Consider the following 21,370-nt stretch of genomic DNA (forward strand, 5'->3'; position numbering starts at 1 on the left):
CAAATAAACAAATGAAAGAAAAGTGTATTTATTAATGAATTAAAAATATTCCAATTAAATTTTTTTATTTTATTTTAAACTCTTTTCAGGCTAAGAAATGTGTTCACTTGGCTAAAACTACATATGTATATACCTGAGCCTGGGTAGAATTCACCCTGGCTCTCACTGCCATCGTTCCCCTTTAATAATTAGCTCAATAATTATCGTTAGGTATACGTGGTAAATTGGCCGTAACTATTTAATAGTAGTTTCCTATTAAAGTCTTGCCTCTGTGACCTATTTAAGAAAAAATTTAAAACATTTTATAATATCCTCTGTCATCATCGAAAAACAAGTCTATAAATCAAACGGTTTATAGTCGAAATGAAAATATCATAACAATAATCCTTTCAATCATAGCCTTGACGTCATTATTTGCCACAGCACTCGGCCAGGCGATGTCCTCATTGACACATCAGAGTGGGAGGGATATACCGATAGAGCAAGAGAGAGAGAGAGAGAGAGAGAGAGAGAGAGTGAAAGAGAGAGAATGCATAAAGCCGGTAAGACCATAAATTTCGTCCATTGCCACGCCCAACTAAAAGGGCTCAGGCATGATTTTATTTTAAATGTTTTCGTTTATTCATTCGCTGCTTTTCGTTCTGTTTTGCAATTTTAATAGCTGCTTTTTATGGCCAGCTCGCAGCATGCAGCGGTTATTAAATAAAGTTTTATGTGCCCAATAAAACAATGGGTCGCAGCAAGAGTTGGCAATTGTTGGGTGTGGGGGGTGGAGAGGGTCATACGAGATAGGTGCATGTGTTGCATGCCTTTCAAGGTTGCCAAGGGCATGGCAGCCATTATTGAGCCGAGCTCAGCTGGCGAATGCAAACATGCCTTAAAAGTTGAATCTCGACTAATGCCTGACGGGAAATGCCTTTACATTAGCTCAGTGGACAGCCATGGAGCTGCCGCAGCCGCAGCAGCAGCAGAGCCCCAGTCTGTTGATGTTTGTCCAAAACTATTCCAATTAAATTGCCAACTAACAAAAAATGCAATTTAAGCATGTACATATATATATACATTGTATGTGTATGTGTATAGAAACACTTTAAACGGACCACTGTTTGTTATTGTTGCTGTCGCTTTGGCCCTCAACCCGAAGGCTCTGCTGTTTAGTTTGCTGTTGCTGTTGCTGTTGCATGCGACATGACCAAAGAGACTACGAACATTATTATGTTAGCTCTCATTTTTTCGCATACACACTGAACACTCAAAGGCAGCCAAATTACAGGGTATAATCAAATTAAAGCTGTGCAACAGACCTTAAAGTATTGAAGTTTAGAACTAAAAATAATAAATAAAATAGGAGCAAAGCAAGTCCGCAATTTTATTGTCTTGGTGAAATAATTTCAAATATTTTTGTAATTTAAATAACATTACAATACTACATTATCAATATACAGGGCATCAGCTAGTCGAGCACTCTTCATAGCGTCTGGTTTACATGTTATTTGTTGCTGTGTTTTTATCTTTTTTTTCTTCTCTTTTTTTGTTGAAAGTTAAGCTCTGCCAAAGCCAAAGTTTTATGCGCAAATTTCATTACATATTTAAATTGTGTTGATGTAAGAGTAAATGTGTGTGTCTGTGTGTGTGTGTGTGTGTTACACATACTCATACACACTCACATGCTTGCTTGCAGGCATAATTAATTTAAAATTAAACACACTTGAATTATGTTGAGCCATTTTAATGGATGCTCCGCATCTAAAATAAAGTTGCAAATTTACGTTTTTCAACACTTTCACGTTGTTGTCCTTCTTGCAGCTGTTTACGTGGTTATATCATTTAACAACGTTTTACATATTCATTTTGCCATTTTTTCAGGTATTCATTAGTACTATTGCATGTGATCTTTGGGCATGAGTTTCGCTCATAGCGAATAAAAAAGGAAGGAATGTTGCAGAGAGAATTTAATAGAACTTTAATTTCTTTATAGATTAAAGAAGCTGCCAGTCTCAGTCTAAGGATATGCCCGTTTTTATTATTCTTAAAATTCTTAATAATGTAATGTAATTCAATCAAAATTAAACATTGTTTACATTTGATTTACATCGGTATCTTAACTTGAAATTTACCGCTTTCTGTCTTCCTCTCTCTCAATGAATCTCTCTTTCTCTTTCTGCTCATCGCTATTTCATTGCCTGTCTCTGTCTCTCTGTCTCTTTGTATCTCACTCACACCTCTCTGTCTTACTTCTCTCTTTCTACCTTTACCTCTTTCTGGGCTACTCCCTCCCTATCTGTCCCACTCTATGACTCTCTCTCTCTCTCTCTATCTCTCTTACTTTTCCTATCTGTCTCGTTGAGCGTTTTTATCGCTCGTTTCATATCTCTCTTGAGTCCACAAGTCTTACCTTATTATATCTCTCTCTCCTCTCTCCTCTCTCTCTCTCTCTCTCCCTCTCTCTATCTGGCTTTTTAGCTATCTCTGTTTTGATTTTCATTGCAAGTTTTTGTAATTTTCCCGACTTAACGTATTACGCAATCAGTTTGTGATATCTGAAAATTAAACCAATTAGGAGATGTACCGTAATTTTAATGAGCCCACTTATAGGGGAACTTGTTAGTTCTTAATATGAGTTTTTTATGATTCTATCCCTATCTCTCTCACTCTCTCTCTCTCTCTCTCTCTCTCTCTCTCTCTCTCTCTCTCTCTCTCTCTGTCTCTTTCTCTCTCTCTATTTCTCGGTCTCTCTGCCTCTCGCTCCCGGTCTGTCGGTCGCACACCCAAGGTGACACTTAGGGCCTTTATATTCTAAATGTTTTATTGTTGGAAATTTTCCAAATTACTTTTTATGAGAATTATGCAAAAACATTGTCGTTGCCATTGTAAATGACACGCATAAAAAGTTGACGACAGGTGTAGCAAATTATGATTATTATTTTAAATACCAAGTCGGGTTACCAAACTCCTACTATCTACATACACACACACACACACCCACACACACATATGAATACCCCTAGCCAACCATCAATTTGCTTTTGTATTTGCTTTGTGCTCCGTGTTTCCCCCTCTCGCCGAAAAACTTTCTTATTTATACTGTGAAAATCTGGCACTGAATGGGTTGGAAGAGAGTATGTCTTAGTTTTCAACTTGTTTTATTTAACTTTCTTTTGTCTTGGTCTATTGAGTTCTCCTTACTTTACAATAACAAAACATGTTTGTTTGCTCACTGTTAGCATGCGAAAGAATGTAGACAAAGATATTATAAAAACATCATCTACAATCAGTTTATTGTTTAAATCTTTGCTTTTATATTAACAATAATATACTAAAATGCATTTATGCAATAAGTTTTATATATGTATATACATTTTTTATATTATTTATTTATTATTATTGTTAGACTTCGAATACAAATAAAATGACACTAAAGTATACATTATAGAGAAAATATTCAAATTATAGTAAAAATAACATTATTTTATTATAATTTTCTACTATGGAATATTAGTATTTGTATACGGCGATTCTCATATGTATATCATACATATATATCGTATATATAAATATTATATAGGATTTCTGCTGAAATTCACAATTTTTTTTTTTTTTGTTGTATATACCAAATTTTGTTAGCATTTGTTTATCACATTTGTTGGTACAATTTTGAGATAATTACAAAAACCCCAGCAGTTCTCACAATACATATTATATACATCCCGTCACATTCCCGCCAAATGATCGAATGTCGAAAAATGTTATTTAACAGAAGTTTTTTTTTTTAATTTGTTATATATTATATACATATGTATATATGTATGTATATGTTAATATTATAGTATGCTAATATACATACGCTCAAATTGAGATTGATTTTTTTCCGAATTTAGAGCAAATTCAGTTCTTATTCTTTGCAAGTATATGAGACAGGCGTTTTCTAATCGTTCTTCATTAAAATCTCAGTTTCGTAAAAAAATCAACATAAGATTATTTGGCGGGAATGCGACGATATGTTTAATCTTAGACAGTGGAACGGAAAGAACAAGTGATTGCTGATTACCAAAAGGCAGAAAACCCGAGCTGACTCTTATCGGATGACGGTTTTTGGTGAAGCATTTCTTTCTCAACGAGCTATAATTCCCAGCTTAGATCAGTTGAGTTCGCGCAGCTGTGCGAATTAGTTCATAAAAATGTGAGGTCGTATATTCGTTTTACACATATACAAACATACTTAATAGGCAGAGTGGGTCAGTTCACAAATCGACGTCTGTCCGTCCGTCTGTCATACTTTTACTTGCTCTGACTTATTGTTGAATATGAATGAAAGTTCCCAGTGCTGCTCTAATCATTATTGAAGTTGTTTTTAGACGATATAGACTGCAATGCGAAAAGTGCTGTACTTTCTCGATACATTACGAAAAGTGCGGCCCCTGCCCAGCACAGAAAGGTTAGCCAGCGCCAACACAAGTAAAGAGACATTGCAGCCATGTGGCGGGCAGCCTGTGAGCGAGGCAAACGATAGTGGGACAAGATGCAACACGACCGATCCAAGATGTGGAAGGCAAGGCTCAGACCTGCTCTGGGAGAATCTGAAGCGTGTTTTACTCATGTGCAGGGGATACCGGGAGCCGCAGGCAACCATAGCGAATCGTGAGAATAGGGAGGTCCTGGTGGATGTGCTGGAGGCGCAGCGATTTGTGCGTGACGTGTTTGCGGCCATGGATGTGCCGGATGAGGCAGCTGGCGAAATGGCCGATGCTCTAATTGCTGCCGACTACATGGGCCAGCGGAGCATGGGCATCCACCAGCTGCCCGCCATCACGGTCGACCTGCACAACCTTACGATCGACCCACGCATGCAGCCGAAGGTGCTGAGCGAGCGAGACGCGCTGGCCCTGGTGGACGGCCAGAATGCGCCCGGGCCGGTGGTGGCCAACTATTGCATGGACTTGGCCATGGACAAGGCCCGCAAGCAGGGGCTTGGCTATGTGGCAGCATGCCACTCCAACTCCATTGGGCTGGAGTCGTGGTATGCCAGTCAGGCGCTGTGCCATCGCATGATCGGCATCTGCATGTCGAATGGGCCAGCCACCCTGGTGCCCAGTGGCGGCGTCGAGCCCTTGCTGGGTCGAAACTCGATTGCCTGTGCGGCGGGCAGCACACACGAACAGCTCCTCATGGAAGTGGGCACGTCCGCCTATCCCGTTGAGCAGCTGGAGCTGGAGTACTCCAATGGGTATTTGCACGACCTGCCCGACAATGTGGCGCTCAATTGCCATGGCATGCCCACAACCTGCATCGTCGAAGCGTTGCGCGCCCAGCGTCTGCGGGCCTTTGCGCCCGAGCATAAGGGCTTCGGACTGGCCGCCATGGTGGATATACTCTGCGGGGTCATGACGGGGGCCCGATACGCATCGCAATTGCGGCGACGCGGACTTTTCAGTTGGGAGAGGGAGCCGGCTGACCTGGGCCAGGTCTACATAGCAATTGATCCCATGCGCTTTTGCGTCTCCTTCGAGGACAGGCTCGCTGATTTCCATCAGCTGCTGCGCAACGTCATACCGTGCAATCTTGCGCAGCCTCCATGGCTGCCAGGCGACAAAGAACTGCAGCATATGCAAATGGTGGATGATCAAGGCGGGCTGCCATTGATGCCGTGCACAGTCTCCATTCTGCAGGATCTCAGCGATCGCTTCAACATAGAGCCGCTCAGGATTAACAATGTATCGAAATAAATTTCATATGTGAGCAGACTATAGAAGGCTATAGAAGTAATATCGAATCATTTCACTAAAAGATTAAATTTCTCTGTATAGTACGAAATTCAAAATGATTTATAATTCTACATTCCCTCTAGACTTATTTAGAGTGAAATAAATCATTTGAATAGAAATGCAGGTATTTTAACTGTAGTCATTATCATCTTTCCAGAAACCTTTTTTTAGGAGTGTATATAAAAATTTAAGGCAATTTTTGAAACAATTTATCAATGCCTTGGACTTCCCCGAAGAGGACTGACTCCGTAATTCAATAGACGATAGATTTTAAATGTTATTGTTATTATTATTAATTCATTTACTTTTTTGCTTCAAATCCTACCCATCCTAGAATAGAGTCCTAATTTGGTCTTTAGCTCATCAAATTATAATATATTTTTATTTATTTAATTTAATTTATTGGTTATTAATTTTTATTTAATATTATTAACAAATCATAATTATTAAATTTGTATTAAAAGTATTGCCAAGTATTTAAATTTATTTATGATCTTTGGAGTTTGGTAAATGCGGAAAATAAAATATTTGAATAGCTAAAAGACAAATGTGATACGTTTATTATTTATGTATGAATACTAAGGCAGTCCAAGACAATCGTCAATTTTCTTTCGACGCGTTCGTACATACGGACGGACAGACAAACGGACAGGACTGCCCCGCCTCCTTCTGCCTGTTGTATTCATTTTAACAAAAAACATTCACTGACTTCGCATTTTCTATGTGTTCAGAGTATAAAAATTGAGTCAGCTCAAAGCAAAAATAATATGTATATATGTAAATATATAAAAAAATATATATATTTGGTAGTCTGTTTCCTAGTGACTAATTCGCTCGCATACACTCATAATATTATAATGCAATGGGCGCAAATATGTATATCAAATATATGTTTAATCTTAGGCTATCCAGCCGGAAGTGTTGAATATGAACACCGCTGGAACGGATGGAGGGAGTGAGCGCTGATTACCACAAAGCACAAAATCCGAGTTGACTCTAATTGGCTAAGATCAGTTGAGCGGGAGCAGTTGCGCGAATTGGTTCATGAAATGTGCGGTCGTATATTCGTAATATTTCTCCTAATTAAATTAACATTGGGCTCGCCGTTTCCCTTTGAATGCGCAGAAAATGGTCAGGAAATAGACTTAAGCTTGGCCTGTGACGGTAAACGCGATTGTCTGCACGGCAGTGATGAGTCCTTCATGGTGTGCAAAAATTTGGATGTACCGAGGACTTTTGCTTGTGCATACGGTGCTGGTATTCTTCACTATAAAGAGTGCAACGACGTTATCGACTGCGCCGACGGATCGGATGAACATGCCAACTGTGAAATTCACAACTCAACCATACGAGGTGGCTGTAATGAGTACGAAAGAAAGCTATATAGAGTAATGCCCATTCTATAAATAAGTGTTAAGATCTCTACACCGCGAAATTAACTTAAGAATACGATTGTAATTGTACAATCATAATAACTAGTTTTGATAAATATCGTGAACAATTGTAGTGTAATGGCTTTGATGAAATGAACAGGCGATTATATAAATCAATCAAATTCGAATATTTTATAAAAGCGAGAGACTAAATATTTTTCGCAATCCCTTGTCCGGCCCCCATTTCTAAAGTGGCAAATATACGATGTAGTTAGTTCCCATTTAAAAGACTGGTGGAATTTTTAGCTCCATGGCGCGACGAACCTTGAAAAACTATATTTAAATATTATCACTTTCTTTTGTAGAGGGGAATTCGAGTGCTATTCAGGCGAATGCTTTGAAATGCATAAAATGTGCGACGGGAAGATCGACTGTGTGGATGGGCGAGATGAGTCGCCGAATCTATGTATGGGGACGATTGCTGGTGAGGACCACTATCAATGCGCAAATGGCGTCTGGATAAGCCATAGTAAATGTTGCGATAACAAATTCGATTGCATTGATGGCTCCGATGAAATACCAATTCTTTGTGAATACAATGAAGAATGGAAGGGAAATGCACCTAAGCCCTGTGTGGAACCAATAGATAAGGGCCTGCGATTCGACGGCATAACTGCATACCATGAGAACCGAACTCATCGCTTCGTATATCCAAATCAACTAACTCGCTTCAAGTGCTACGATAAGAGTAGCAAGATGGAAGGCACTGAATGGAATGTATGCTTAATAACGGGTGAATGGCGCAATGATACGCGATGTTCCATAAAGAAACCGAATTACAATAAAGACACGAATGGTACGAATGGATGCGTAATCGACAAATATGACGAGAATCTACTAATAAAGAAGTGCGACCCATTCAAATGTGTGGAGGAAGTAAGGCCGCCCATAAATAATATGATTGTAGAGTTTTCTTGCAAGGGTAATACCACATTAGTGCCGTCTAAGGTGAAGAATTCCAAATTGCAATGCCTTGACAAAAAATGGATAAATAAAGGATTCGATGAGGATGTAGAATGTAAAAGTAAGCGATTAAATAGAGACAATAAGTATTATAATTAACAGTTATTTAAACTTAACGTAGATCAATGCGATGGCACCCAAATATCGTGTTACGATACGCTAGTCCCGCACTGCTCCAATCCAAGGCTTGCTATGTTTTACTGTCAGAAGATGATGCCTGCCGGAACTGTTGTAACGTTCGAATGCAAAATTGGATTGCGAAAGTCGCCGAATCCGTTGAATGTGACATGTCAAGACGATGGCACCTGGACTGATAGATCAGCATTGAAGGACTATTGTACAGAGGTTTGCGGCAACATTGAGGCAAAATACACATTTATAAGTAAAAACGCACCTAATCTATCGTCTCATTTGTCACCCTGGACGGTTCCGATTTACATTAAAAACGGAACGAGCTTCAGTCGTCAATGCACTGGGACTCGGATAAAGAGAAATTTGGTGTTGACTGCTGCGCATTGCGTTCATTTAAGAGACTCTCAAATGATTCGAGTGGGCAATGCAACATCGATGCTCACTATAATGGACAAAGACAATGGCCTTGATCTAGTAGATCGCATATACATCTATCCGTAAGTCAATTTCAGCTCAACATAGGGAACAATCTCATAATTCATTCGTTTTTCAGGGGATTCACTGCAGACCCCGTAGGTGGGGACATAGCACTGATTAAATTGACGCGAAGTAACAAAGACTATGTGCCAAAAGGGATTTGTCTGCCTTGGATTTTTAGCAATGATTACCATTCAAGCATACTGCCCAACTTTACTGGTGACATCGCCACTTGGGAAACGACAAGCCTGACATCGTCTGCTAACCTGACCTTTGCAATTGCCAATGTAGTACCGGAAAACTCGTCGTCAACGTCGGATTTATTTAAAGTTGCAATCCGATATAATTCTCAAATATGTGCAGGAGACAGTGGAAGTGGCTTTATTGGTGGTTGTCGAGGAAGATCTTCCCAAAGCAGTTCCTTTCACTGCTTGTACGGCGTGGTGAGCAACGCAAAAGAAGGATTAGATACAGATAATTGCTCGAAAAATATTCAAGCCACAGACATTTACATCCACAGAGATTTTATTAATCAGTATATGGAACAAGACGATGATTATTGTCCTCAAGACTAATTTCCTCACACCAATTTAATACCCTATAGTATCATTTTTCTATTGAATAAAGTCCTATTAAAATAAATATATCTTCAATACGGGTAGGGGTAGGGGTAGGGGTAGGGGTAGGGTACTGTATACTGTATGCTGTATGCTGTATGCTGTATGCTGTATGCTGTATGCTGTATGCTGTATGCTGTATGCTGTATGCTGTATGCTGTATGCTGTTTGCTGTATGCTGTATGCTGTATGCTGTATGCTGTATGCTGTATGCTGTATGCTGTATGCTGTATGCTGTATGCTGTATGCTGTATGCTGTATGCTGTACTGTATGCTGTATGCTGTATGCTGTATGCTGTATGCTGTATGCTGTATGCTGTATGCTGTATGCTGTATGCTGTATGCTGTATGCTGTATGCTGTATGCTGTATGCTGTATGCTGTATGCTGTATGCTGTATGCTGTATGCTGTATGCTGTATGCTGTATGCTGTATGCTGTATGCTGTATGCTGTATGCTGTATGCTGTATGCTGTATGCTGTATGCTGTATGCTGTATGCTGTATGCTGTATGCTGTATGCTGTATGCTGTATGCTGTATGCTGTATGCTGTATGCTGTATGCTGTATGCTGTATGCTGTATGCTGTATGCTGTATGCTGTATGCTGTATGCTGTATGCTGTATGCTGTATGCTGTATGCTGTATGCTGTATGCTGTATGCTGTATGCTGTATGCTGTATGCTGTATGCTGTATGCTGTATGCTGTATGCTGTATGCTGTATGCTGTATGCTGTATGCTGTATGCTGTATGCTGTATGCTGTATGCTGTATGTTGTATGCTGTATGCTGTATGTGTATGTGCTACTTATTATTGAAATACCAGTTATTTGTAGGGTTTATGGGATCTCGTAGTCGAGCAGTCTCGACTAGAGCTTCCTTACTTGTTATTTCAATATTTAATATAACAACATAACATGAACACAGCTCCCCCGCACAGATGTCTGCTGTAATTTGCAGCACATAATTTTAATTAATTGTGCTCAACATATTTTTCAACAACTTCTCACGTCCAATTTACTCGATGCGAGTCATTAAATTTAACATCTAATAGCTGGCGTCTAATAGCTGCGACTTTTTTTTTTTCTCTTTCACTGACTTTGCCGCCCGCATAAAAGTCAAAAGTTTCACAACAACAGCAACAACAACAACAATGCACATAAGGTGTAAAATTGTGTATTCTCCTATGGCTTACATGACGTATGCGCAATTTATGTCGAGCTGAAGCATAAAGTAGAATAGGAGGCAGCAGCTGCGTGGGTCGCATAAGTGGTTTAAAAATATCTAAAAACTTTTGCCCGCAAATGTGATGAATGTCTTTTATACCAACCGCACCCGATATGCCCGATATCATGTGTAACATATATATATCCCAGACAGAAGATCAAAAAGTTGTCTAAAAATAAACGGAATAAGAAAACGTGTAAGAATAAGTTAACGTATTAAGCAATTGTTATCGTCTAGAAGAATCGAGTTTGTTGTTATACCCGCTCACAGAGTCCAAATGGGCATATTGGTTCTTTGCTACGTACGTTTTGCTGTTCTTCCTTTTAGGTATAGGGATAAACTTCATACTTATGCTTTGATATATCTATAATTACCTAATTATAGTGGCCTCCAGATTGAGCTGGGTTTAATAAAGGTGACATGTTGAGCTAACTAAGAATACTCTAGCGAGAGTACTCGACTAGATACTACCCTGAATCAAACTAATAAAAACGCACATTTGGTGTGGATAAAATTTCAATTTCGATGTATTTAAAATTATAAAAGAAATAGAAAGCTCATTTAATTAAATATATAAATATTTTGAAACAATTAAAAAAAAATTACCATCAATTGAGCGCCCTGGATCAATTTCAAGTACAAATGACAAATATAAAATATAATTTTTCTATTCAATTTCATTTCATTCGCAAACGATTTGAACTGTTAACGGTTAAAAGCTTTCCAACTTAAAGCTTCTGCAAACGGTCATACTATTTCTACCTAACCAGCTGGGATTTAAATGTTTCTTCTGCCACACATCATATAAATAATCAAATAGAAATTGAAATTGCAAATACCTGATGTGAAATTAAAATTAAATTATCCACAAATAATGCAAAAATTAGAAAATATATACTTTTAAATATGCCGCCACAGTATTTGATTTGTCAGCGTTGCCACATTTTATTTTATATTTCATCGATAGCCAAATGGTTTATGAACATTTTCATTACGTTTCATTTAGCCTACCTTTAATATATAAAACTTCAATTTTGCAAGGGTAATTAAATTTTTAATAATGTGCACAATATTTTTCGATATTTCAGGGCTGCGTTAAAGATATACGCCTTTAGTATATTCTGACGCGTTTTTGGTATTTTTGTTCGGGTATTTATGTTTCTTACATGACGTCGGCTTAGAGTTGCCACTGTGATTTAGTTTGCTAGAGACATCCGTGGTGTGAACATGCGTATGTGTGTTGAAGTTAGCAACAATTGAATTTTGTGCTAACACTTGGCAACTCAAAATACATATGTATATGCATACATAGCAACGTATGTACATGCAGTACATATAAGCAACAACTGCATCGTGCGAGTGTAAAAAATACGAACATTAAAACGCAACAAGAAAGCAGAATTAAAGTGAAAAATGTAGCAACAAGAAAATATTAAATTGCAGTGGTGCCTGTATGAGTATGTGTGTGAATTTACTCTCCTAGTGGGCAAAAACAGCTAACGACAAGTTATTTAATGCAGTTGGTAATTGCAGAATATTGAATTAATAAGTAATTTAAATAACAACAACAATAAGAAAATCGAATCGAAACAGCAAAAACGAAATGCGCGTGTAAGAGAGCGAGAGAGAAAAGAAATTAAAGCAAACGATAAACACACGCACACAGAGCTACGTTTCACACACACGTGCCGCTGCCAGTGTCGACGCGCCGTCTGTTTAATGGCTAGAGTGGAGAGTCTATCTCCCACTCACTATGCGCGTGAATGTGTGCGTGCGAATGTGAGTGTTCGGTTTGAAGGAGAGTACCGCTTGCCGCTTGGCGTGTAAACGAATAAGAAGAATAACATTTAATTCTGATATAAATTGCATGTTAAATGTTTTTGCCTCGTTTTGGGAGCATTTTGTGAGCGCTGCTGAGTTGGCAACACGGTTAGCGAGCGCAAACACAAACAGACACACACACGCGCACACAAACAAATACTGTCACATGTAGCCAAGCTGCGTGTCGTGGTCGTTCCTCTCTCTCTCGCTTGCTCACTCGCTTGCTCTTTTGCCTGGTTCGTTCGTTCGTTCGTTCGCTCATTTCAATTTTCCTCAATGAATGAAAATTTTTCACGGTAAAGTGGTCGTCGCTGCGTCAGTCGCAGTTTTGTTGTTTTGCTGTTTACGCGAGCTGCGCGGCGCAGTCAAACAAATAAAAATAAAAAATACAAATATCATAAATGTGCTGAACCTCTCCATCCAGTTTTAAATTATAAATAAACACACTGTCATGCCTAGTACATACTGTTATTTATTATAACTGCACAGCTGTGCCGTCGTGCAGATTTGCAGTGGTAGCAGGAGCTCCTGAAGCAAAGTTAAATAATTTCTAAATATTTATAGAAAACACAACTACAACAAAAATGATTCTCTATCATTTTGCATAACAAAAACCACAACGTTCGCAGCCCCTGGGCAGAATTAATAACAAGAGTGAAAAAGAATAAAAAAAAAAAAAGAAGGAAACGAAAACCACACACACAAATACAGACTAACAAAAGTGTACGCAGCCAGCAGAAGCAGCAGCAGACGGACGCCTACGTCAATAAGCAAAACGGTAAGCAAAATGCTCAGTCAAATTGTCTCTCTCGCGGCAGCTTGCGCTCTCTGTGTGATTCGCTCTAGATGGTCTGGCTTGTATTGTATATTTGCCAATTGGAAAATTTCTTCATTCTTTGTTTTTCCATACGCGAAAATATTCTCACACACACATAAACATAGGAACTTGCACTTGCTATTACGACAGGCAGCGGCAGCGACGTCGACGGCGTTCGCTTCATTCATTTCTACGTTGCGATACACACACACACACGCATAGGCAGGCGTAAATAGTGATACTCTCGCACTCTCTCACGCTCGTCGGCTCACTCATGCTGGATAAAATAGAGTGACCATAGTGCATCTGCTTTGTGTTGTAGCTGGTCAGGCCATAGGTGGAGAGAAAGAGAGAGCGAGAGCGAAAAAAGAGCGATTTTGGTGTTCTAGCTAATCTATTGTCATTATTATTGTTGTTGCTGTTGTCTGTGTTTTATTAACATACAAATTATAGTAACAATACTAATTTTTTTTTTCCATTTTTTGTTGTCTCCCATTATTATTTTTTCGTTTTTACAATTTTCGCATAGACTTGTGCTGAAAACAAAAGCCGCAACAGCTTGTCAGCTTTAAAATAAATACCAAAAAATTAAACGTAAAAATTCAGGAAAACAAGGCACAAATTATCTACATACTTATAATTGACGAAGAACGGTGAATATTCGATTAACTATTAAAAGCAGCTACCGAAACTTAAAGTCAGTTTTGTATTTCTCCTAGCTTACAAAGATGTGTATATTTCTATGTATTTGCATGTGAAACAACAATGACAATTCATTAGAATAAATTTCAAATTAGCAAAACAAAGCATAAAAGCGCAATTGGAGGCCAATGCAAATAGATTTCCTGCCAGTGTGGGCTCATCATTGCTCATCAGCCTACGCACCACTGTGCAACTCACTCAATCGTTTCGTGTGCAAGTGTATGTGTGTGTGTGTGTGCAAGTGCTTGTATAATTAGCACTCACACACACACACACACACTGCATCAATTCTGTATATCGTTTCTCTCTGTCTCTCACTCTGTCTTCCTTCTAATTTACATTTGATTGTGCGTGAGTGATAATTAGCAGTAAATTATCAAATGCACTTAGCAACAGCAACAACAATGACAGTAATCCAATGGCAAATAACAGCATATACATACATACGTGCATCAGTGTACGGCAAGCGCGCAACGCGTGCTCAATTGACATTTATTATTTGAGTTTTTGTTCTCACTCGCTCTGTATCCAATTGGATTTGTGTTGCTGCTGTAATTATTTTGATTGACTCTTTTGTGAGCCTGTGTGTGTGTTTGATTGCTGCTTTTGTTTGGCAATGCGAAAATTCAAAATAAAAATACATGAAAATTAAACAACAACAAAAAGCTATTGCAACAATTCGTTTTATGTTGTTGCCACACTGCAATCGTTTGTAATTAGAGAACATTCAAAGTGGTCGAGTTTCTAGGAATTTTAATGAATCTCGCAAAAAAAAAAAAAATGTTTGTTTCATATAAACACAATTGGCACACTCACACTCACTCACAGACATTGATAAAATTTAAAACAATCGCCAGACACGACAGCGACACTCGGCGCAATCGCCGATGTCGTCGTTGCATAAAAAAAAAGTTATTAAAAAAAAATAATCAAGAACGTTTCGGTTGAAAGCCAACGACTTGAAAATACCCTATTTTATGGCGATTAATTGATTTAATAGAAAACTTAGCTTTCCTAACACTTTCAAATGCTTAGAATCGTCATACAAATGCATCTATGTGTGTATGTATATGTGTAGAGGTATGTACAGTAAACATCGTTATGACGATCATCAAATCTATTGATATATTATTTTAGCTTCACTAATATATACATATATAGAGCAAACTAAAGAGAATTTTACTTAAACATACTTTTCTTCTATGAACTTGACGTGTTTGAAAAAAAGAAAGAGTTTATTATACGGCGCACGTTTCATCTCTTTCTTTACTTTTATTATTTGTATTCGAGCCTTTTATGGCAGGACAAGTGCGTAGATTATGGCCTATGGTCTCTTGCAAGTTTCTCAGCTACACTTAAACAAATTAGAGCTCACATTGCTAAATCTAATAAATCAAAATTAGTAGAAATGTTAAAAATTATTATGATATTAGTTTTTTTTTATTAATTATTGTATTTTTTTTTTAGTTTTTTTTTCTTGAGTCTCAATTTAATGAATTAAAAAGCAATTAAATATTTCAACATTGCTAGCTTCATTTCCGTATTTTAGTTACGCCTTTAACTGTTATAGCTCAAGTTATTTCAAGTATGTCAATATATATATAAAAACAAATTTATGATATGTTTAATCTGGTTAAAGCCTTGGAGCTGTCGACTTAGATCTACAAAAGCATATATCTCTATATTTAATTCAATGCGTCTCGTATAATCCTCGGCAACAGATTATTATTTACATTGCCAACAGAAGATCATTAAAGCAAATATATGTGTATACATTCATACACATATATATGTACATATATATATTCACGTGCATGTATGTTATGCCTAACTTCAATATCAATCCATCACAGATGAGAAAAAACTCGAAATTGCCTAAATCCCAAGCAAAACAAGATCACGCAGGCCCCAGACGGACAGACAGAGAAGAAAAATAAAACAGAAATATAAACACAAAATGAAAAGAAAAGCATTTGTAATGGTCTTATGGTATATGTACATATGTATGTGTATGATGAGCTTTGTTGTTCAGACTCAGAAAAAAAAAAAAAAATAAACTTCATGCTTGAGTCCAAATGCCCATGGCATCATATGGACAGGCACAGCAAGAAGAAGAAGACGAAGCAGCGAACCGACAGCAAAAGGCAGACAGTAGTAAATCAACTAAATGATGCATTCTTTAAGAGGCATAGCGAAAGGGTATATGCCATAGGTAGCCCACTATGTAATACAAACTCTGATTATTAGTATTAAGTGCAATTTGCAATCTTAAATTTAATAGTGAAATTGACAATAAATAACTAAAATTAATCAGATGGTCTTAACTCCAATGAACTCAAGCCAAACATCTCACATTATATTACATTATTCATTCTAAAAATAATAATATTGCGATATATATATATTATAATTTAATTTATAGTTACAGCTGGAATATTAACAAGTTCAGTTTGCTTTAAATACCATGAGTTATTAAATATAAATAATAATTGCTTGCGAAAGGGTATTTAAGGCTGCGGCGTCATAGCCATAGCTTTTGATTTGAGTATCATTTGTAATGTCTATGGCTGGAGGGCAACAGCAAAAGATCTCTTGGCACATTGGGCCCCCAAGTCTCTGCGCGGATCTCATCCACAATCAGCAGCCAGCGTTAGCTCCATCGTAAGCTGCGGATAGCAACACCAGCAACCGGGGGACTATGGCAAAAACAGCAGCAGTCAAAAAGAAAAAAGTAGAAAAAAAAAAAAAACAGTCTCGATAAGCAGCGACGCATCGCGTAGCGTATACGCAGTGTTGTGAGCCTTTGCCTCTGGGCATTTCGATGTATGTATACAGTGGCTCACACCTTATTTCGTGCAGCAGCATAGTAGAACTTTGAAACCGTATTCCCGCTAAACCAGTAAAGATATCCAAAAAATTTAAATGAGGTTTTATTTATTGGTTATTCATTATGTATTAACACTTTCAATTATTTTTATATTATAATTAATAAGTTTTAAAACTAAAGAAAACTAAAAAAACAGCCCCTTTCCATGTCACAGCTTATTTCGTGCACTTCACTTTCAATGACTTTATTGTCCAAAAATTCTTAAATTAGGATAATTTTTTAACTCATTTTTGTTTAATCACCTCCTTGAATAGTGATTCCATCGAGTTTACTCATTTTCGGGTGATTCCGCTGGAGATTTTTGGCCAATCCTCCAACACGGCCGTTTCGAGGTCATTTTTATTGAATATTAACCATTTCCGAATGGCCACGCCCAATTTTGCCCACAAATTTTCTATAACGTTCAGCTATGACCACTGGGCCAGCGGATATACCACATTTGGACTGTTCCAGATTAACCAGGACTAGTCAATACCAGGTTTATTGTGTTGGTCATTTGCCTGATGCAATCGGGATTGCCCTTCTAGACCCAGTTCTTCTGCATTTTGGAGCAAATTCTTCTTCAAAAAGGATAGGTACATGTTATTGTTCATATTACCATCAATGAAAACTAAGTATCCAACTCCCAAACCCGACCTGCAGGCCCAACCATGCAACAGCCACTGCCATAGCTCATATTTGGTTTTAGGTGCTGATCTTGGAGCTCAGTATTTGGTGGGCGCCAGGCATATTGCTTCCAATCCGGTCCATATATATGCACATGAGTCGAAATTTAATATATTTGCGTCGGATGGGTCCAATATGATTGCCGCTAAGCAAATACTGAGCTCCAAGATCAGCACCTAAAACCAAATATGAGCTATGGCAGTGGCTGTTGCATGGTTGGGCCTGCAGGTCGGGTTTGGGAGTTGGATACTTAGTTTTCATTGATGGTAATATGAACAATAACATGTACCTATCCTTTTTGAAGAAGAATTTGCTCCAAAATGCAGAAGAACTGGGTCTAGAAGGGCAATCCCGATTGCATCAGGCAAATGACCAACACAATAAACCTGGTATTGACTAGTCCTGGTTAATCTGGAACAGTCCAAATGTGGTATATCCGCTGGCCCAGTGGTCATAGCTGAACGTTATAGAAAATTTGTGGGCAAAATTGGGCGTGGCCATTCGGAAATGGTTAATATTCAATAAAAATGACCTCGAAACGGCCGTGTTGGAGGATTGGCCAAAAATCTCCAGCGGAATCACCCGAAAATGAGTAAACTCGATGGAATCACTATTCAAGGAGGTGATTAAACAAAAATGAGTTAAAAAATTATCCTAATTTAAGAATTTTTGGACAATAAAGTCATTGAAAGTGAAGTGCACGAAATAAGCTGTGACATGGAAAGGGGCTGTTTTTTTAGTTTTCTTTAGTTTTAAAACTTATTAATTATAATATAAAAATAATTGAAAGTGTTAATACATAATGAATAACCAATAAATAAAACCTCATTTAAATTTTTTGGATATCTTTACTGGTTTAGCGGGAATACGGTTTCAAAGTTCTACTATGCTGCTGCACGAAATAAGGTGTGAGCCACTGTATGTATATGTAGGTGTATCTATCTATATATGTATGCCAGAGTGTGTTCGTACGCCATTGTGTTTGCCGCTGTTGTTGTTGTTTCTGTTGTTGTTGGTTTACTACATACTATAGTATAGTATGTACTATGTACGTTTAACACCAGTAGCTGTCTGACAGCTTGGCTGCCGACAACGTCGCGCGTTGTTGTTGTTCTTGTTGCTGATGATTTTTATTTTTTATTTATTTTATGCTGGTTTTGTTCGATTTTTTGCCTCTTTTTGTTTTTTTTTTTTTTTTTTGTGTTATGTGTTTCTTTCTTTTTTGAAGTTCAAGAATATGAAAAGCAAAACGCGTAAAATGAACTAAACGGAAAAAAAGGTAGCCGACTGACTGACTATATGATGTTGCCAACGCATGCTCTCTGTGTACTTTAGTGTTTATATAAACGCGCGCACACACACGCACACACGTGCCCATATGGGAGTGTGTGTGTGTGTGTGTGTGTGTGTGTGTGTGTGACGCTGGCGGCGATTACATATGAGCGTGTATAACTCGTAAGCGCTGTCGCCGTCGCTGTCGCCGTCGCTGCCTCTCGCACTTCTGTTTCTTGGTGCTTTTCTTCTTCGTTTCATCTTCTTGTTGGCTTTTGGTCATTTTGTTTGGATCTGTGCGCTGCACACAAATACACACAGACACATGCATACATACATATATAGAGAGAGAGAGACACACGCTTGTGTTCGTGTAAGTTTGAACCGGTTTCACATTGCGTTAGTTGCCGTTTTCTGTAGCTCCTGACATTCTTGTTGTTGTTGTTATTGTAGTACGTGTAACTTGTCGATACGTTTATTTGTTGTTGTTGTTGTTGTTGTTGCTGTTGCTCGTTTGGCCGCCGCAGCATTCTACAAATACTACAGCAACCAGTTGTATTACAACTTCTTATACCACATTTCGACCATTGGAGTCTGTAAATAATGTGTTTCTTTTTCTCCACAAAAATCTTGAAGTGTCTCCAATGTGTGTGTGTGTATATATGTATATAGATATATGTATGTTTCGAGCTAAGCGATATACTAGAATGAGAATGTTAATAGCAATATTGTAGAATATGAAATATGTTATATGTTAAAAATAAACTATTTCAAAGAATTTACTTTATTATAGTAAATTATCAGCTTGGTGTTTAATTCCCTTTTTCATTTTATTCTAGTCAGTTTTTATAATAATAACAATTACACCATATGATAAAACCTCAAGAGCTTATACACGAGAACCGGTTGAGATACTCCAACATCCGTCATAGTTCTCGCTTATCAACACTTTTAATATTATAAGTGCGTAAGCAATATTGTTTGAAAATTGTACAGAAATGAATCAACATTCAACCTCCATAGTTGTTGTACTTCTGATTCAAGTTTCAGTTTGGAACCACGGTAATTCCATTCATTGCCCTCATAGTACTTAATGAATGTAATTCCTTGAATAAATATTTTGAATTACAATATTGGATTACAGTTTAACTAAGCTGTTTATGGCACATTTAAAAGTGAAACCAGGGATATAGTCAAAGCCTAGTTTAAATGTGCTTTTTAGCGTCTACAAAATCATCTTGGCAATTCATATGTTAATTTTGTGGCGATCCATTAGCATTTAAAGTGCAGTTCATATCATAAAAACCCAATTCAATGCAACTTTTGTTTATGTATTTATTGTTATTTTGTTTCCCTATTCAAGTCCTCGACTGTTTTCAAACTCAATCACACAATTTATGGTGCACCTCAGTCTCCGTCATGCTGAGTGACCCTAATCCGCACCTGTATTTCGTTTCATCTTTTTTTCTCCCATTTTAAAGACTAAAGACTTCACTCAGCATAACCCGAATCATGCGTTCTGCAGTCTCCAACAATCTCAGTCGGCGCTGCTGTCAGCGTTTTCGGGATCATTAATTACGTCTGACTCTGTCGCCCAATAGCTCTGTTGCGAGATCCCTCTCTCTCCCTCTCTCTATCTCTCTGCTCTCTTATGGCTGACAGCCAGAACCGGAATGTTGAAGAAGGAAACAAGAAGCTGGCACTCACTGACTGAGAGGACAGACCAGACCAGCTCTCCATTGTCGCTCGATCCCAGCATAGTCTCGGTCTTTTCTATTGCGATCGGCACAACGTTCGTATTAGAATATACGTATGTGTGTGTGTGTGTGTGTGTGTGTGTGTGAGCGAGTGTTCTTGTGTGTTTGCACAAAGGCTGCTCTTTGTCTGCTTCGAACTGGAACTCGAACTGAAGCCCAACTCCAACTTGCGATTGGTTGCAGTCTCTCTTTGGTTCTATTAAGGCCTGGGCCTCTGATACCCTGTAACCATGAAGATATTTAAGATGCTTTGCTATATGTTTAGTTTCTGCTATAGCTTCGATACTTTTTTTTCGAGAATATTAATAATAAAAAAAAAAAATTGTAGACGCAGAGAATCAGGTTATATACAGCTAATTTATGACAAATTAAATTTATAAAATTCTCTTTCTTGTATATCCCCGTCTCTGGCTCTTAGGGCATTTGTTGAGTCTGCGATGCTCAACTAATTTTTCCCCTTTTCTTTTTTTTTATCTACAAACATTTTAAGCCTCTGCCACTGTTGCTGCTGTAGCAGTTGCAGCCGCTGCTTCTCTGTGTTATAAATCGTACGCATAAATATTTGAGGCATGCGTTATGCCTATTTATACTCTCCTTTTATTGGCTGCTGACCTGCTCCCCGGGCTCCACTTTGCCCGCCCTGCTCAGCGATGAGTAAGCGCGCGCCCTCATTAGCATTGGAGCATTATTCACAACACTTAAAAGCCCCTATTTTATTTGTTTTCTCTTTTTTCTCTCTATATATGTATGTATGTATATGCATAGTTTTTTGTGTAGTTGATAAGCCGGTAGGGACTTGATTCAAGAATAAAAAATTAAGTGAATATCAGAAGGCAGCATT

At 38.0% G+C, this 21,370-nt stretch overlaps 3 protein-coding genes across 6 annotated transcripts in view; all 3 read left to right on the forward strand.

Moving 5' to 3' along the window:
* The first annotated feature begins 4,286 nt into the window (after window positions 1-4,286).
* Window positions 4,287-5,881, forward strand: LOC115565435 (uncharacterized). Its single transcript, XM_030390598.2, has one exon. The coding sequence runs from the start codon at window positions 4,371-4,373 to the stop codon at window positions 5,721-5,723; it is 1,353 nt and encodes a 450-aa protein (XP_030246458.2). The 5' UTR covers window positions 4,287-4,370; the 3' UTR covers window positions 5,724-5,881.
* Window positions 5,882-6,789: 908 nt separating this feature from the next.
* On the forward strand, window positions 6,790-9,355 carry LOC149092236 (modular serine protease-like). Its single transcript, XM_089256624.1, has 4 exons — window positions 6,790-7,128; window positions 7,501-8,219; window positions 8,280-8,787; window positions 8,844-9,355. The coding sequence occupies exons 1-4, from the start codon at window positions 6,812-6,814 to the stop codon at window positions 9,340-9,342; spliced, it is 2,043 nt and encodes a 680-aa protein (XP_089112750.1). The 5' UTR covers window positions 6,790-6,811; the 3' UTR covers window positions 9,343-9,355.
* Window positions 9,356-13,062: 3,707 nt separating this feature from the next.
* cic (Putative transcription factor capicua) overlaps window positions 13,063-21,370 on the forward strand; it is a 57,187-nt gene continuing 48,879 nt past the window's right edge. For all 4 annotated transcript variants that reach the window (XM_089265801.1, XM_089265802.1, XM_089265803.1 and 1 more), the window contains exon 1: window positions 13,063-13,206. The gene's annotated coding sequence lies outside the window, so the exon portion shown is untranslated. The remainder of the gene's footprint in view (window positions 13,207-21,370) is intronic.

This window comes from Drosophila navojoa, chromosome 2 (genome assembly GCF_054131105.1).
Source record: "Drosophila navojoa isolate 15081-1374.11 chromosome 2, UAZ_NAV_1.0, whole genome shotgun sequence".
In the NCBI taxonomy this organism is placed as follows: domain Eukaryota; kingdom Metazoa; phylum Arthropoda; class Insecta; order Diptera; family Drosophilidae; genus Drosophila; species Drosophila navojoa.

Bases quoted from the DNA above. Each gene is read 5' to 3' on its own strand.
- LOC149092236 (XM_089256624.1), top strand. From the start codon at position 6,812: ATGTGCGGTCGTATATTCGTAATATTTCTCCTAATTAAATTAACATTG. The intron at 8,220-8,279 runs GTAAGCGATTAA...AACTTAACGTAG, and splicing joins TGAGGATGTAGAATGTAAAA to ATCAATGCGATGGCACCCAA. The intron at 8,788-8,843 runs GTAAGTCAATTT...TTCGTTTTTCAG, and splicing joins GATCGCATATACATCTATCC to GGGATTCACTGCAGACCCCG.
- LOC115565435 (XM_030390598.2), top strand. From the start codon at position 4,371: ATGCGAAAAGTGCTGTACTTTCTCGATACATTACGAAAAGTGCGGCCC.